Consider the following 18,050-nt stretch of genomic DNA (forward strand, 5'->3'; position numbering starts at 1 on the left):
GGGAGAGAGCACGCAGCACCACGCGGAGCACCCATCACGAAATGAAACAGCTTTTGCAGTGTAAAGTTCATCTTCAGTCTCGCTAGCAATTGCCCAATTCTTATTACTATTCCAAGTAGTATGTAGAGACTAGTATGCCTATTACTGGGTACCAAGCTGTTAAAACTGCCAGTGGCAAACGTCATACAGTTCATATACGCTAGTTTGTGGTGGAAGTAAACTTAATGAGACATTTTAGTCAGTTTAAAACAATGCTTAATGGTGTCTAGCTGAATATTCAAACTTGGCCTGATGCTAATGCGTGACAAAATGATCTATTGTTGAGGCAAATAATATGAAGAGGTACTGTGGTATGTCCCAATCGGTCCCAATACTAGCTTACTATATACAAGCAGTACATACTTAACCATCATCTGTGAAGTACGTACTTGTAGTATGTAGTATGCGATCTGAGATTCAACCTTTACTTAGTGGTCAGAGTTTGGGAGTAATGGATTACAAGTAATCTGTTACAAAAAAACAATAGTGGTAATCCGTTACGTTACCAACAAAAATATTGTAATCGATACCTTTAAAGAAATGAATGATTACTTTTGGATTACTACAATAGAAAAATAATAGGTGCGCGAAATAATTATGACACGTTGCATGTTTGAGTTTATAATTTAATGTTATAAAAACATTGTTATTTGAACCAACATATGAACTGCGCGCCTCAGTTGTGTGTGTTATCATGATGCGCGCAAAGGTGGACGAGCATAACTAGTTTAGTGACGGAGGAAGCGCTAGTTTACATTTCTCAGGTTTATGTTGGTTGGATGGCAGGTAAAACAGAGTATGTCTTCGATTTTTTATTTAGTTATCTACTCAACGCATAATTTTCAGAACAATGATAGGCAATAGGCCTACCTGGTATTATGTCTTTGTCAAGTTTCAAGGTTTATTTGTCACATGCACTGAACAACCCAGCCAGGACTAGTTGCACCGAATAACGTTTACAGGAATTGTTTAATAGATTAGGCAACTATTTGTTAGATAGCTGTAACATGGCGCTGCCTTCAAGATAAAACATCATATGTAATTTACCAAGACATTTGAGGAGAAAAGGTGTGTTGGGAAGCACTCTGCCAAAGGATGATTATTTGCATTTGACACGGCCACATCAAATCCGTCCATACAGGTAGGCCATGTGATTCTGCTTGCTTTGCACCTCTGAAAAATGTGTTCATTGGTTATCATTGGCTGCTGACGTCATTTACTTTAAGCTAAGATTGAGGGTTTATAATCACAGTTTATTTATTTCGTTTTGAAAATCCATCACTTGGTGGCCACAATAATTGCAGGTTAAGTTTGCGAGGGTAAATCTTATTTTCACAATTGCAAACGTACATTCAGGTGTGGGGGGTTTTTGCAAGATTTTGACAATATTGGTTGTGGATCAAATCAGACTACTGCAGATTTATTTTATGCGCGAAAAGCTACGAATATCTTATTTTTAATATACAACGTCAATACCCTTTTCATGTAATTGCCATTTATTTTTCAACAATGTTTTGAAGTAATTAAAAACATGAATAAAACACAAATTACAGAACTGGCTTAAGCATCATTAGATTTCGGGTTATGTTCAGATAAAAAGTCAGATTCTAGAAGAACGATGTTTATTGGATTAATTGAATATCTGACAAATCTTTAGCTTGTAATGTAGAGATGTAGCCCAATCATTTTGAAGTAAAAAGCAGTGGTTTAGAAACCCATTTCCAAAGGCATTGTAGCCTACACATCCCATAAGGTAAAAAGTGAATTCCATTTTTGGCCAGCTATGAAAAACTCTAACATTGATTTATCCCGCAAAAAGTGTTCAGTTGATTATAGGCTATTCCTATTTGTTTTCCAATGCCTCTTAATATGAAAGTAATCTAAAAGTAATTCAAAGTAATCAGATTACGTTACTGAGTTTGAGTAATCAAACAGTTACATTACTGATTACAATTGTGGACAGGTAACTTGTAACTGTAACAGATTACATTTAAAAAGTAACCTACCCAACCCTGGTAGTGGTTGCCTGTTCAACTGTCATTGTTTTTTAAAGCATCAAACCAGATATGGATTACTGTAAAGCCATTAGCTAGGCATCTAGTGTAAACACTTTCTAATTTAACATGCTTGATGTAGTGTAGCGACCCTCTTAAACATGTTACAGGTTTGGATGTTAGCTAAAGTAGGGTACTAGTTTCAAGATCCGTGGAGTTTCTACTAATTGGTTTAACAATGCAGATGAATACCGGTCCCACATCTCTGCACACGTATAGCTTAGAGGCATAGATGTTAAAGACATGGTCTGACACATTGGAGAACCTGGTTTAAATCTAGGGAGGGCAACATCATTCATCCCTTTTAATCGCGGGCTGGCCAAACAAGGCTTGCCTGGTTCCTTTTCTTAACTTTTTCTTCTTCATTTGGCAGTGTGTGGGCCTCCTTTTTCTCTATTCTGAATAAAGATAGGCAGATCATGACAGAGAGATAAACAAGAGGTAACTAACGGATAAAGGGGAGCGAGAGTAGAGAGAGGTGACTAGGTCAACTTTACAGTAATGTCTCAAATATATTGATGAATACATGAATGTAATGCCTCTAATATTGATGAATACATGAATGTGAGGCATCATATGTTGCTGCTGGTGACGATGCGCTACTATCTCACCTACTATCTATTTTAGCCAGGCTACCCGATTTGTTTTTAGTTCGACCAACTCTTTTGACAGGAGTTAAAACACAAACACTTACAGTATTGTGCAAAAGTCAAACTTCTGCTTGAAATTCTGATACTTAAGACTTTGGACATTACTGTATGTGGCAGGATTAGGCATATAGTTTATAGCTGTTTTCCATCCATCCATCATCTTCCGCTTATCCGGGGCCGGGTCGCGGGGGCAGCAGTCTAAGCAGGGATGCCCAGACTTCCCTCTCCCCAGACACTTCCTCTAGCTCTTCCGGGGGGACACCGAGGCGTTTCCAGGCCAGCCGGGAGACATAGTCCCTCCAGCGTGTCCTAGGTCTTCCCCGGGGTCTCCTCCCGGTGGGACGGGACCGGAACACTTTCCCAGGAAGGCGTTCCGGAGGCATCCGAAACAGATGCCCAAGCCACCTCAGCTGACCCCTCTCGATGTGGAGGAGCAGCGGCTCTACTCTGAGCTCCTCCCGGGTGACCGAGCTTCTCACCCTATCTCTAAGGGATCGCCCAGCCACCCTGCGGAGAAAGGCCGCCTGTATCCGCCTGTATCCGGGATCTTGTCCTTTCGGTCATGACCCAAAGCTCATGACCATAGGTGAGAGTAGGAACGTAGATTGACCGGTAAATCGAGAGCTGAGCCACAAGGCTCAGCTCTTTCTTCACCACGACAGACCGATACATATATAGCTGTTTTATTATTTCAAAATTTAGGTGAATATATTTAAGTATGTAAAATGTTTTGTGTCTTATCAAACTGGACGGCTAATTAGTTAGAATCACGAATATTAGAATCGCACATTTTGTGGGTGTTACCATTTTTTTTTTCATTGCTTTGTTGCAATTTGTAATATTCTTTAACAAAGACATATTAAAATGTCATCAATAAAAATTTACATATCCCCCCCTGGAAAAAGAATAAACCCTCCCCCTGACTTATGTGGCTTATGTGTACCGGCTCACACCCTCAAACACATCACTGATCTGGCAAACGCAACTCACTCCTCAAACACAACAGCAACCCGGGAAACGCAACTCACCTTGCAGATCACAATCATCGGAATTCTAGTCACCTGTTCACTCATCTGTTGTTCATCAGCACCACTATTTAGTTCCCTTCCAGTCCACACTTTGTGAGGTGTTGTTTTGTAGTCCAGCAACTTTCGTTGAGTATTTTCTGTTAGTATTGTCTACCGTGTACCGAAACGCTTTTGTCCTCTTTAACTGACCACGTTTTGCCTCATCCTCTTGTACCTTCGCTCCAGAGATCCTGACCTTGACCTACTTCCTGTTCCCTCACTACAACCATCGTTTTACTCTTCTGGTAACTTTGACCACACTGGTTGGAGGCTCCCGTTTTTTTACTCTTGCCTGTTATTACTGACTATCCCCCTGGATTTACGTTCTGTACCATTGCCTCTATTAAACCAGTGCTCTGCGCTTGAATCTTTACCTTTCTCCTTGGAATCATTACAACAGAAATATAACCCTACAACCCCTCTGTTTTATTCCTGGTACAAATTGTGCTAATTCTGGGCAGGTTATAACTTGCTAGCTAACCTACATAAAATACAATCTATGATTTATCAGATCAATACTCATTCACTGTCTGTGACTGTCTGTTTTTTTGACATTCTAGTTTCTTTTGTCAAGGTGAAGAGGTGATTCTGGAATGTTGGTCTTCTAGGCAGAGTTACAAAGAAAACAGACTGGCCAGTGAAAAGAAAAGGTTAAGATGGGCAAAAAAACACAAACACTGGTCTGATAAAGAACCAGGAAGTCCAGCATCCCGGTGTCGCCTCTTCTCTGTTGATGTTGAGACTGGTGTTTTGCGTGTTCTATTAAATGAAGCTGCCAGAATCTGTGAGAAATCTGTTTCTTAAACTAGACACTAATGTATTTGTCCTCTTCCTCAGTTGTGCATCAATATTCTGAACAGATTGTGCTGTTCTGTGAAGGGGGTACTACACCATTGTATGAGATCTTCAGTTTCTTGGCAATTACTCACATGTAATTGCCTTCAATTCTCAGAATTGAGAATGGACTGATGAGTCCAAAACAAAGTGCTTTGTTTCTGGCCATTTTGAGCCTGTAATCGAACCTACAATTGCTGATGCTGAAGATGCTAGTCTACAGAAGATCAGTTTTATTGCTTCTTTAATCAGCACAACATTTTTATGCAGTGCTAACTTAATCGCAGAAGGGTTTTCTAATGATCAAATTAGCAAAACACTATATACAGTATCTCACAAAAGTGAGTACACCCCTCACATATTTGTAAATATTTGTTTATATCTTTTCATGTGACAACACTGGAGAAATGACACTTTGCTACAATTTAAAGTAGTGAGTATACCGCTTGTATAACAGTGTAAATTTGCTGTCCCCTCAAAATAACTCGACACACAGCCATTTGTCTAAACCGCTGGCAACAAAAGTAAGTACACCCCTAGGTGAATATGTCCAAATTGGGCCCAATTAGCCATTTCCATTCCCGGTGTCATGTGACTCATCAGTGTTACAAGGTCTCTGGTGTGAATGGGGAGCAGGTGTGGTAAATTTGATGTTATCTTTCTGACACTCCCTCATACTGGTCACTGGAAGTTCAACATGGCACCTCATGGCAAAGAAATCTGAGGATCTGAAAAAAAGTATTGATGCTCTACATAAAGATGGCCTAGGTTATAAAAAGATTGCCAAGACCCTGAAACTGAGCTGCAACACGGTGGCCAAGACCATACAGCAGTTTAACAGGACAGGTTCACTCAGAACAGGCCTCGCCACGTTCGACCAAAGAAGTTGAGTGCACATGCTCAGAGTCATATCCAGAGGTTGTCTTTGGGAAATAGAGGATTTTGAAATTGAGCTGCAGCACGGAGGCCAAGACCAGGGGTGTACTACATTTTGTGAGACACTGTACATTACCAAAATACATTTCCTCTTATGGTCACAAATATATTCTAACATACTATAGCCAACTTGGTAAGACCACTACTTGCCTCTCCAAATGAAATAATCCTGTTTAGAGTAGTGGTTAGTGTGCCTGACTGTGGAACATAATTTTGCAGATTTGAAACACAGCCTGGCCAATGCTGCAGTCATTTTAGACATGCATTTAAAAAAACATATTAAATATTTTTTTTATAAATATAGTTAAGCAGACAATTTCTAATATTTTGCTAATTTTGTGTTCGGAAATATATTTTCCCAAATGTATTCAAAAACATTTAAAATACATTTATTTTCATTATGGGTTAATTCACTACATCTGAATAGCTTGAAATGAAGTAGTTTTGGTAGGGCACTGTGGTATGAAGCTGTGTCCTGGGATTGTGGCCGGGTGTAAACTCCTCAGATTTAGACCCCAATGCTTGCTAGATCACATGATGAGAGATATTTCTTTTTCTAATCTTACCCCTAACCCTAACTACTTATTTTGATATAATTAAGAAAACATCTTCTAATGAGGTAATATAAAACCTCACATATTCTATGTTGTGAATGCATTTGAGTCATACTGTCACACTATCACATTGGATAAAACAGTACTGAATCAGAGCATTTCATGTTGTGTACGTGGATGTGGAAATGTGTGGGCATGCAGGTATTTACACCTGCGTACAATGTGTGGATTCTGTTATGTTACACCTAACTGCATGTGACTGTTTATTTCTCCATCCATTGTCCCTCCTCCTTTCACGAGTCCTGTTTTAAATAAAGAGCAACCTTAGTTGGGAGAAGAGCATCTCCTTCTTGAACACACCTGTGACATCCATTAGTCAGACTGTGACAACCGCTTGTTCAAGGAGAACAGCAACACCTTTTTTCTGAGATACAAAATTACAGGTACATTTATAAGCTATCTTGTCAAATTATGCAGATGTGTAATACCTTATTTTTTAAAACTGTGTTTGTTTTTTCTATCATGTTTCAGTACTTGTAGGCAATTTCAATAATGGCATATTGGTGGGTTTGAATAGTTTTATTTGCTGGCTAGCTATTGTATTCTAATAATTTGTATTCTTATTATTTCCTCCCTGTTGACTTTGTTGACATTATGGAGTTTAAATAAAGCCTCTAGTTATTATTATAGTTACGAAAGAACATCAAATTTGCATTATAAACCATTCAGTTCCTGTTGTATTCATTTTGTATTGCTTGTTGTTGTCATGAATCCCTCAGCACAGGCAGAAGTGGTTTTATCCCAGATGCTGAAAGACGCGCCGCTTTATTAAAGGGTTCAGGCATGAATCGTGGTCAGGCAGGCAAATGTAGGGATAGGTTTCCATACCCTGGCAGAAATAGGGACATTTTGGCATTGGTTTTGTAAATATGACTAATCATGCAAAAATAACTGTCTTTTATTCAAGGATAGTGATCATGTGAAGCCATTTATTATCACATAGTTGTTTGGCTTCTTTTTAAATCATAATGATAACAGAAATCACCCAAATTGCCCTTATCAAAAGTTTACATACCCATGAATGTTTGGCCTTGTTACAGACACACAAGGTGACACACACAGGTGAAAATGTCAATTAAAGGTGAATTTCCCACACATGTGGCTTTCTAATTGGAATTAGTGCCTGTGTATAATTAGTCAATGAGTTTGTTAGCTCTCACGTGGGTGCACTGAGCAGGCTAGATACTGAGCCATGGGGAACAGAAACAAACAGTCAAAAGACTAGCATAACAAGGTAATGGTCAGTACTGTTCAATCACTTAATAAGAAGTGGAATATTCGGGAATCTCAATACCAAGCCAAAGTCAGGTAGACCAAGAATGATTTCAGGCAAAACTGCCCGAATTTTTTTTCGGGATACAAAGAAAAACCCACAGGAAACCTCAGGAGAAATACAATCAGCTCTGGAAGAAGAGGGTATGTTTGTTTCAAGAAGCACAATACAATGATACTTGAACAAAAATGAGCTGTATGGTTAAGTTGCCAGAAAGAAGCCTTTACAGCGCCAATGCCACAAAAAGCACTGTTACAATATGCCAGACAATACCTTGACACATCTCACCGCTTCTGGCACACTGTAATTTGGAGTGATGAGACCAAAATAGAGCTTTATGGTTACAACCATAAGAGCTATGTTTGGAAAGGGGTCAACAAGGCCTATAGTGAACAGAATACCATCCCTACTGTGAAGTATGGTGATGGCTCACTGATGTTTTGAGGGGTTGTGAGGCATGAGTATCTGGTGAAAATGTATGGCAAGATGAGTGCAGCATGTTATCAGAAAATACTGGCAGACAATTTGCATTCTTCTGCACAAAAGCTGTGCATGGGGCACTTTCCAGCACGAAAAGGCCAAGTTTACCCTCCAGTGGTTATAGCAGTATTAGATGAAGGTTCTGGAGTGGCCATCACAGTCACCTGACCATGATATCATCGAGCCACTCTGGGGAGATCTCAAACGTGTGGTTCATGCAAGTCAGCCAAAGACTTTGCATGACCTGGAGGCATTTTGCCAAGACGAATGGGCAGCTATACAACCTGCATGAATTCGGGGCCTCATAGATAACTATTACAAAAGACTGCACGCTGTCATTTATGCTAAAGGGGGCAATACACAGTATTAAGAACTAAGGGTATGCAGACTTTTGAACAGGGGTCAGTTCATTTTTTTCTTTGTTGCCATCTTTTGTTTTATGATTGTGCCAGTCTGTTATGACCTACAGTTGAATGTGAATCTCCTAAGAAAAAAAAGACGTGTTTTGCCTGCTCAGTCATGTTTTCTTTACAAATTGTACATACACTCACCTAAAGTATTATTGGGAACACCATACTAATATTGTGTTTGACCCCCTTTCGCCTTCAGAACTGCCTTAATTCTACGTGGCATTGATTCAACAAGGTGCTGAAAGCATTCTTTAGAAATGTTGGCCCATATTGATAGAATAGCATCTTGCAGTTGATGGAGATTTGTGGGATGCACATCCAGGGCACGAAGCTCCCGTTCCACCACATCCCAAAGATGCTCTATTGGGTTGAGTTCTGGTGACTGTGAGGGCCATTTTAGTACAGTGAACTCATTGTCATGTTCAAGAAACCAATTTGAAATTATTCGAGCTTTGTGACATGGTGCGATATCCTGCTGGGAGTAGCCATCAGAGGATGGGTACATGGTGGTCATAAAGGGATGGACATGGTCAGAAACAATGCTCAGGTAGGCCGTGGCATTTAAACGATTCCCAATTGGGGCCTAACGTGTGCCAAGAAAACATCCCCCACACCATTACACCACCACCAGCCTGATCTTCTATCAGCTTGAATCAGTCGGCCCATTCTCCTTTGACCTCTAGCATCAACAAGGCATTTTTGCCCACAGGACTGTCGCATACTGGATGTTTTTTTTTTCACACCATTCTTTGTAAACCCTAGAAATGGTTGTGTGTGAAAATCCCAGTAACTGAGCAGATTGTGAAATACTCAGACAGGCCCGTCTGGCACCAACAACCATGCCATGCTCAAAATTGCTTAAATCACCTTTCTTTACCATTCTGACATTCAGTTTGGAGTTCAGGAGATTGTCTTGACCAGGACCACACCCCTAAATGCATTGAAGCAACTGCCATGTGATTGGTTGATTAGATAATTGCATTAATGAGAAATTGAACAGTTGTTCCTAATAATCCTTTAGGTGAGTGTATATTACCAATTCTCCAAGGGTATGCAATCTTTTGAGCACAACTGTAAAGAGAAGGATTTGAAACAGCAAGTTAGTCAAGAAAGCAGTTGACGAAACAATAATTGCCTGAATAGAATCAGAAAAAACTAAAACTAGTTTTGTTTGACAAAAACGAGACTAGATTACATTTTCTTTGGGACAAGTGTTATTTAACTACCATAGTGGGAGAGGAGTATTTTGGACAGAGAGGTTTTCAGAGTTGCGCTTTCAGATGTGATCAAAGGACTTCTGAAAGCACATCAACCCAATATATACACACAGGGTATGCCTGTGGTGTGGTGCCTGGAGATGTGGGTATACCCTAATTTGTTAACTATCAAAACGTTTTAGAATTTTCTGTTCTCCCCTCATTCAAACTGATCTTTCCATCCATCTGAATTAAACTGTGCTAACAATAACGCATGTGCAAATACGCATTTACCCTGGCTAATTACATTTTGGACATTTCACAATTCCAACGCTGTGCTTACACTTTTAATTAAACAGCCTAATTGTAGGGAATGTGAACATTGTATATGAAACATTATGATATGTCCCATTAGACTTGCTTGATATGGCGGTATGTTTAGGCTACTATAGGTTAATGAGGCGACAACTGTGATTGGACTAAAATGAGACTAAAACATTAGGTCATTTTGTTGACTTAAATGGCTCAATCATTGACTAAAACTAAAGACTAAAGTAGAATATCATGTCCGAAGCTTCGTTTCACCAAGTTCTTTTCAAACCGAAACACAACCCCCCACCCGTGCACAATTGACCAAATACCAAACTAACACATCTAATACTTTGTGGCGCAACCATATTACTCCAGACTTCTATTCATATGGTCACAAGTTTGGTTTTTCCTGTTGTGGGTAAAACAATTTTGTGGAAGCAAAATGTCATAATTTCCCCCTCCACAGATTTCTGTTTTATTGAGGTTACGCTTTTCAATGATCTTCATTATTCATTCATCCTTACCATTTCTTCGAATACACCACTCCGGGCTAAATACAACACATCTAAATCAAACAAGTCACATTATATTTTGTCCAGCAGATATTTTGTCCCTGCTGTGCACTGTGTTTGGAAAGCTTTGAGCAATGAAGCGTTTTTTCGAAACAAGCCTTAATGGTTCAGAAAGCCTTCCCATGCCTAGGCAAATGGTTAAAACACAGTAATCCAATACAGGCAGGCAAAGTTCCAAAACACTAGGCAGGCAGGTAGTCAAAAACACCAGGCAAAAATACAAGGCAGGCAGGCAAAAACATCTAGACAGGCTTAGTACGCTGAGTGACAAGTTACAAGCAATAACACCTCACAATGTGAGAACACAACAAAAAAGTAGTCCAATTGAGAGGTGTGTGACACAGGTGGGGCTCATAACAAAAGACAAGCTATGTTAAATAGCTTGGAAAATAACAAACCGTAACCAATGACAAGAACGTAGAAACATGAAAATAAAACATAACAGGCACTTCACAGTTGTATTCTAATACACCACCATAATAATTAGTAATTGCCACAATGATAGTAGGCGTGTGTAAATGCACTTATATTTCTTATTTATTCATAATATTGTCTTCATTCAAAGTTGTGAATCATCATGGCTCACCGTATCTTAACGTTGGTAATTTCATATATAAATGTTATTATAATTGTATCTTAACATTATGTATCTCCATTAATGTAACAGCAATGGACAGTGGTAGCAGGGTTGTGTTTGCAGTCATCATGATAATGGCATGCATGGGAACGAGAGCTAATGGACTTAGCTCCATAACAGCACCGAATACATTGCCCTCGGTGAGTGGCCAGGCTACAAAATCTTTTATTGGTTTACATAATGATACTTGACACATGATAGCTAATGTCATGTCAAATGTCATGTTAGAGTCTTTACATGGTGTGTAAAAAGTTAAAAACAAGCTAATAGAGAACTGTATACTGATTTCTGTATGGTGCCACACAGTTAAACTTTGCCCGTGAGTCATTGGGAAGTTATTTCCTTATGTATATAAAAGCATATATTTAAGTGTTAAATGTACCTATTGCAGGTTGACTTTTTAGGCAAATTAAAAACCAAACACCACAACCACTAATGAGGTACTCTTTACACACAGGGAAATATCTCAAGGGCAAATTGTGGAACCACACAGTTATGTGCTGCTCAGCCAGCAGGCTGTAACCCATCTGTGTCTGGATCCTGTTTCTTCGTCTCAACCAGTTTAATCTCAGGACAGAACTTTTCCTTCCACCTTCAAGGACAATCCAGTGGCTACGTTGCTGTAGGGTTGTCCAGAACCATTAAAACGGTATGAAAACTGACTAGATATTAGTGTTGATTTTCTAGAAACTTCAGGATTTGGATTTTTTGTCAAATTTTCATGAATAAAATAAGAATCCCCAAAATGTACACATTCTAATATTATTATAAATTTGAAACATTCTTGTTATTTTATATTTGTATGTATTCATCCTCTCTCTCGGTAGGGACAAAATGACTCCGTCTATGTGTGTGCTAACATCAACAACACCGTCAATTTCTCTTCCACACTTTACAACAACGGAGTTCTGACTCATACCAACACGGTGGGTTTGGCCAGTTAGCTGGAATTATTTTCCTTTTGATTTCATGTTTTTCTTGTTTGGGGCTGATAAATTCAACAAGACATGCAAAATGGTGAGCATAATTAAGATTAAGAATGGACTTGATTTATAATTTCTTGTCAATGTTAACTGATGCTAAATTTGATAAGAATCACCAAGGTTAATCTCTGATTACACACTTGTGGTCCATTTGGTATATGCGCCTGGTGAATAACAGTGTACCTGATTAGATGTACAGTTCATACCTACTGACGTTTCTCTAATAATGTTGTTATCCTTGTTTCCTGTAGCAGGCTAACCTGGTGATGGGCTCAGTCAGTGGTCAGACCATCAGGTGCATCTTCTCTGCTACAGTCCCCAATGCTACTTCCACCAAGAGCAGCAGTACCTCCTTTTTCCTTTCCATCTACAACGGGACCCTGACTAACGGTGAAGCACTTGTCTTGACACAATCCAAAGAACAGATCTAAGAGCAGCTTCCCCTTGTCCAATCCTAACCTTATCCATTAGTTATTGAAATGCTCAGTTGTCCCCAGATCAGAACCTAGGAGCTGCTTCATGCCTCCAAACCCTCTGTAAGCAATGCATCCCTTCTGTGTGGTCTTTCTTGAACCCTCTATTTTTCTCCTCCTTCAGGACTCCCAAGTATTCCAAAGGCTGTCTTTATAAGCACTGCACCCGTGGACCTGTCCAACCCCACCGCCATTGCAACCAACAGTCTTTACATGGTGTGTAAAAAGTTAAAAACAAGCTAATAGAGAACTGTATACTGATTTCTGTATGGTGCCCCACAGTTAAACTTTGCCCGTGAGTCATTGGGAAGTTATTTCCTTATGTATATAAAAGCATATATTTAAGTGTTAAATGTACCTATTGCAGGTTGCTTTCTCGGGTAAAATAAATACCAAAAACCACAACCACTAATGAGGTACTCTTTACACACAGGGAATCATCTCAAGGGCAAATTGTGGAACCACACAGTTCTGTGCTGCTCAGCCAGCAGGCTGTAACCCATCTGTGTCTGGATCCTGTTTCTTCGTCTCAACCATTTTAATCTCAGGACAGAACTTTTACTTCCAGCTTCAAGGACAATCCAGTGGCTACGTCGCTGTATTGTTGTCCAAAACCACTACAACGGTATGACAACTGACTAGATATTGGTGTTGATTTTCCAGAAACTTCAGGATTATGATTTTATTTGACATTTCATGAATAAAATAACTTTCTCCAAAATGTACACATTCTAATATTATTATTATTAATAAAACATATTGTTATTAAACATTTCAACTTATGAATTCTATCTCTCTGTAGGGACAATATTACTCTGTCTATGTGTGTGCTAACATCAACAACACCTTCAAATTATTTTCCATAATTTACAACAACGGAACTCTGACTCCGACCAACACGGTGGGTTTGGCCCAATAGCCAGAATTATTAGACTTTTGATTTAATGCTCTTCTTGCATGGGGCTGATAAATTCAACAAGACATGCAAAATGGTAAACATAATTATGACTAAGAATGGACTTGATTAATAATTTCTTGTCAATGTTAACTGATGCAAAATTTGACAACAATTAGCAAGGTTAATCTTTGATTACACCCTTGTGGTCCATTTGGGATATGGGCCTGGTGAATAAAAGTAAATGTACAGTTTATCCCTACTGACTGTTCTCTTGTTGTGGTGTTACCCTTGTTTCCTGTAGCTGCCCTCTAACCTGGTGACTGGCTCAGTCAGTGGTCAGACCATCCAGTGCATCTTCTCTGCTTTAGTCCCCAATGCTACTTCTACCAAAAAAAGTACCTCCTTTTTCATTTCCATCTACAACGGGACCGTGACTAATGGTGAAGCACTTGTCTTAACACACTCTAAAGAACAGATCTAAGAGCAGCTTCCCCTTGTCCAATCCTAACATTATCCTTTAGTTATGGGAGCTGCTTCATTCCTCCAAACCCTCTGTGGATGATGCATCCCTTCTCTGGGATCTTTCTTGAACCTTCACTCCTCTTCTCCTCCTACAGGACTCCTAGGTAGTCCTAATGCTATATTTACCAGCACTGCAGCCGTGGACCTGTCCAACCCCAACGCCACTGCGACCAACAGACTCACATCAGCCTCACCAAACGCTTTTGGTCTACAGCGCACCCTGTCTCAAGGTAACAAAAGTCCAAAGTACCACTGAAACGCTAGCTGAGAAGCATAAATACTACTTACTAATTAGTACTTTTTTAGATACTGTGTATTATTATTATTAGCAATAAAAATAGTACATTGTGAGTTATGGATGATTTTAGGGACTAAATTATATAAATATATACAACATGAAATAATTATATATAATTATAATAATATTTTATTTTAAAATAATTAATAAAAAATGTAACATATTTAATGGTGTATTCCTACATTTAACGATTTATTTCACAATTTCATATTTCACAATGTATTAATTTCATGGTTGCAGTCCTTGTGATATCTGTCATTCATTGAATCTGTCCCTTACACCCATCAAAGGGCGGGCTCTACTGAATACTGTTTTTTGTTTGGTGAATCAACTTTACAGCTCTGGAAACAATTCAGAGACCACTGCATCTTTTTCTTTTCTTTCCAAAAAAGTCTCACTAACAACTATCCTTTTCAACTTATTTTGGAAAGGAAAGAAAAAGGTGCAGTGGTCTCCTATCTTTTCCCAGAGCTGTATTGCCCTGGTTCCACTTGAAGGCACTTTGGGCTTCTTTTTTCAGAAACATGCTGCACTGGGTGACTTGGTGAGGGAAATGCTTTCTACGTTCAGATGAAATTGAAATTGGGGAAGTTATTACAATCTGGATGCCCATTATTCATCATTCTGGTTGAATCGATTCAATGTCCAGGGCTAGCAACATTGCAGTCGGAGCTCTCTGTGTGTGACATACTCCGTTGTCGAAGTTCTTCAGTTTTTTCTTATACAATTTAATCAATGTCCTGGTCTGACAGGGACTGCAGCATTGCAAACTCTTCGGCCATTTCTTTGATTTTATCTCTTTAGACTATTTAATAAAGTCCTGAAAATTCCTCCTTAGTTAGCACTTACACAATTAGACAAAGATTAATCGTTAAAGCGTTGTTACCATCGTGTCCAGTTTCTTATCATTCCATATACCATAGAATGTATATATTGTTTAATATTTTATTCAGTAATATATAATAGGGTCCAATCATCTCTTATTTGCCTCTCTGTCTTCACAGCACTGCCGATCCTGCTTGGTGGACTAGTTTTCATCATGATGTAATGTGGATATCAGTAGTAAACCTTCACATTCTGGAATCATGAACCTCTATGGTTACTGAAGCCAACCATTCTGGGTTCCCAAGAATTAAGCTCTTTCTGATCAGGGGTAGTAAGACATTTGACTACAGAATTAATCCAGCAATATAAGGTTAATATTGTGTTTGTAATCAAGCCCTATTAAGGTACATTTTGAAAAATGATATCACTGCTAACTATTGGCACAGATGGTCAAATATTTAAATACCCGAAATGTATTTAGTATTCGAATACTTGTGTGTATTCAATTAACCCCTATTTTTTTAAGTATATGTATTATCTTGGTTGAAATAAATAGATTTGAATATTAATTTTCTAAATACTTTAAAAATTCCAATCTACAATGTTTACACAAGACGATATACATTAACATTAGTAGATAACTTTTTAAGTTGTTTTCTCCTTCACACGTGTTGTTTACTTTCCTCAATAAAAGCAGTAGTAGTTTGGTCGGGCCCAGTCAGTCAGAATAACACAATATATACTTCTTAGACTACAGTTAGGAAGTGGATGAAAAGTCAACTAATTCAAGGGAAGATGGATAATATTAACTGAATTATTGTTACCTTATTTGGCCGCAAAACTCTACAGCTGTGGAATCGAAAGGCGGTTGAGAGTGCAGAAAATGGTGAGTTCAGTAAATAGCATATAGCTAGCTGGCTTAGCTAACTAGCGTCTCTTGACTCTTCCATCCAATAATCTCAATTTTGTGTGTTGATTAATATTGTCTTCTAGTTCTGTAGTTTTGCATGTCAACCACACTGCTTCCTCCATACATGCAGTCGCTTTTTTGTCACACGAACAGTCAGTGACCTGATGTTACATGAGAAAAACACCCTTATTCACGGTTTATGTAGCGCTCATGAGATATCGGTAGTTTTTAAAAACATGTATTTCGGTTAACACTATTCGAATAACAAGATATACTATTGTTGAGATAAATGAAGTTTAAATAATGCTGATTTAATAACCATGTATTCTTATGTTTTTGTTTTATTAAATTGTATGCTGCAGCCAGGTTAGGGAAATATGATTGAATACAATAACCATCAAAGTTTAAAACTCCATACATTACACTCAGCCACACTCACTCAGACTTCACACCTGGCTCAGATAGAGAGACAGGATTAAAACCCCACAATTAACATACAATGAAACTGCCCCCTATACAGCAGGAAGAGACCTTCTGTCTCCAGCCCCCTGATGTTCTAGTCTAGGTTAGAACAATAGAATGTAAATTCTGGTAACCTTGTTAAGATTTCACTCCTGTATGCAAGAACTTGTTGATCTATGACCGAGAGTAACCCCAAATGGGAAGAGTTTAGAGCATGCCCTTCTTCATTGGACAGATAAAACAAAGAGATTCGTCCAACATGTCACCATGCCAACGAAGAGCCAATAAGGATGGGTTTTACTAACGAGAGTGAAAAGTAACTGCCCCTGTGGCGGGAGAATCAAAACCGATGGTTGATCTTGATTCGGGGCGAATATTTTGTGGAAGCTTGAGGGTTGAGCAAATATTTGACCGCTGCAGTGTATTTCATGTATTTTTACTTATAATTTCATATTAAGAAATCTTTGTGCTAAATTTTCATTCGGACCGAAGCCTCGTCCTTCTTCAGAGATTCTGATACACGCAAATTCTTAACACTATTCGGTTAGTAAAATATGGTCCAATGTACATCCCTACTGCTAGCATAATATCCTGCTGCTAGAAGAACGGTAAATGATGCCTCGAATGGCTTCATTACCAGTGAACCCCAACATCAACACGTGTTAAATTTTTTGACCACAAAACATTAAAGCCTAGGTTATGTTGATGTTGTGTAGAGCAAATGAATATGAGATATACACCTAAGACATCCACCATGTGTAAGTTATTTATATGAGCCCAGTTACCTTTGACCCTCTCTTAGCAAATGTCACGTTATGAAGGAAGACTCTATGTGTGAGTGTGTGCACGTGTGTGTGTGTGCGCGTGTGTGTGTGTGTGTTAGTGTGCCTGTCTCTGGAGTGTAAATATTTGCTTACACATTTGTGTCTAATGAAGCCACAAGTAGGCAGAAGGTGATACTTGTGTGTTTGTGTGTATGATAAAGTTTGGCAAATTGTTCTTCCTGATTACCCTTTAAAAGTCTGAAAAGTTTTAAAACATGTAATTATGGGGGAAAGAAAATACATAAGAAATACAACTGTTTATTAATGGTACTATGCGTGTGTTATTGTCTTTCATACATGCACTTTAATATAATTTATTGACAGTGAAAAAACATACATTTTATACTGGATCATGTAAAATGCTGTTTTTAGACAGTTTGTGTAGGTAGATGTGGTTTGTTTTAAACAAAAAATAATACCACTAACATACAGTAAAGGGAATCAAGTAATCAACCAGCACTACAGCATACAGTGGGGAGAGCAAGTATTTGATACACTGCCGATTCTGCAGGTTTTCCCACTTACAAAGCATGTAGTAATCTGTAATTTTTATCATAGGTACTATCCACCTGTGAGTGACGGAATCTAAAACAAAAATCCAGAAAATCCCATTATATGATTTTTAAGTAATTAATTTGCATCTTATTGCATGACAAGTATTTGATACATCAGAAAAGCAGAACTTAATATTTGGTACAGAAACCTTTGTTTGTTTCTCCCATTCCTCCTCTGGATCATCCAGATGGTCATTGGCAAACTTCAGACGGCCCTGGACATGCGC

General features: G+C 38.7%; 1 protein-coding gene across 1 annotated transcript; it reads left to right on the top strand.

The window, feature by feature from the left end:
• Positions 1-6,349: 6,349 nt before the first annotated feature.
• Positions 6,350-15,581, top strand: LOC109615287 (putative ferric-chelate reductase 1). The gene is made up of 11 exons (XM_034290293.1): positions 6,350-6,577; positions 11,105-11,214; positions 11,532-11,723; positions 11,902-12,000; positions 12,309-12,447; positions 12,655-12,746; positions 12,964-13,155; positions 13,333-13,431; positions 13,730-13,868; positions 14,046-14,180; positions 15,253-15,581. The coding sequence occupies exons 2-11, from the start codon at positions 11,107-11,109 to the stop codon at positions 15,294-15,296; spliced, it is 1,239 nt and encodes a 412-aa protein (XP_034146184.1). The 5' UTR covers positions 6,350-6,577; positions 11,105-11,106; the 3' UTR covers positions 15,297-15,581.
• Positions 15,582-18,050: the final 2,469 nt, after the last annotated feature.

This window comes from Esox lucius, chromosome 24 (assembly GCF_011004845.1).
Source record: "Esox lucius isolate fEsoLuc1 chromosome 24, fEsoLuc1.pri, whole genome shotgun sequence".
Taxonomy (NCBI): domain Eukaryota; kingdom Metazoa; phylum Chordata; class Actinopteri; order Esociformes; family Esocidae; genus Esox; species Esox lucius.

Bases quoted from the DNA above. Each gene is read 5' to 3' on its own strand.
- LOC109615287 (XM_034290293.1), top strand. From the start codon at position 11,107: ATGGACAGTGGTAGCAGGGTTGTGTTTGCAGTCATCATGATAATGGCA. The intron at 13,432-13,729 runs GTGGGTTTGGCC...TGTTTCCTGTAG, and splicing joins CTCTGACTCCGACCAACACG to CTGCCCTCTAACCTGGTGAC. The intron at 14,181-15,252 runs GTAACAAAAGTC...CTGTCTTCACAG, and splicing joins ACAGCGCACCCTGTCTCAAG to CACTGCCGATCCTGCTTGGT.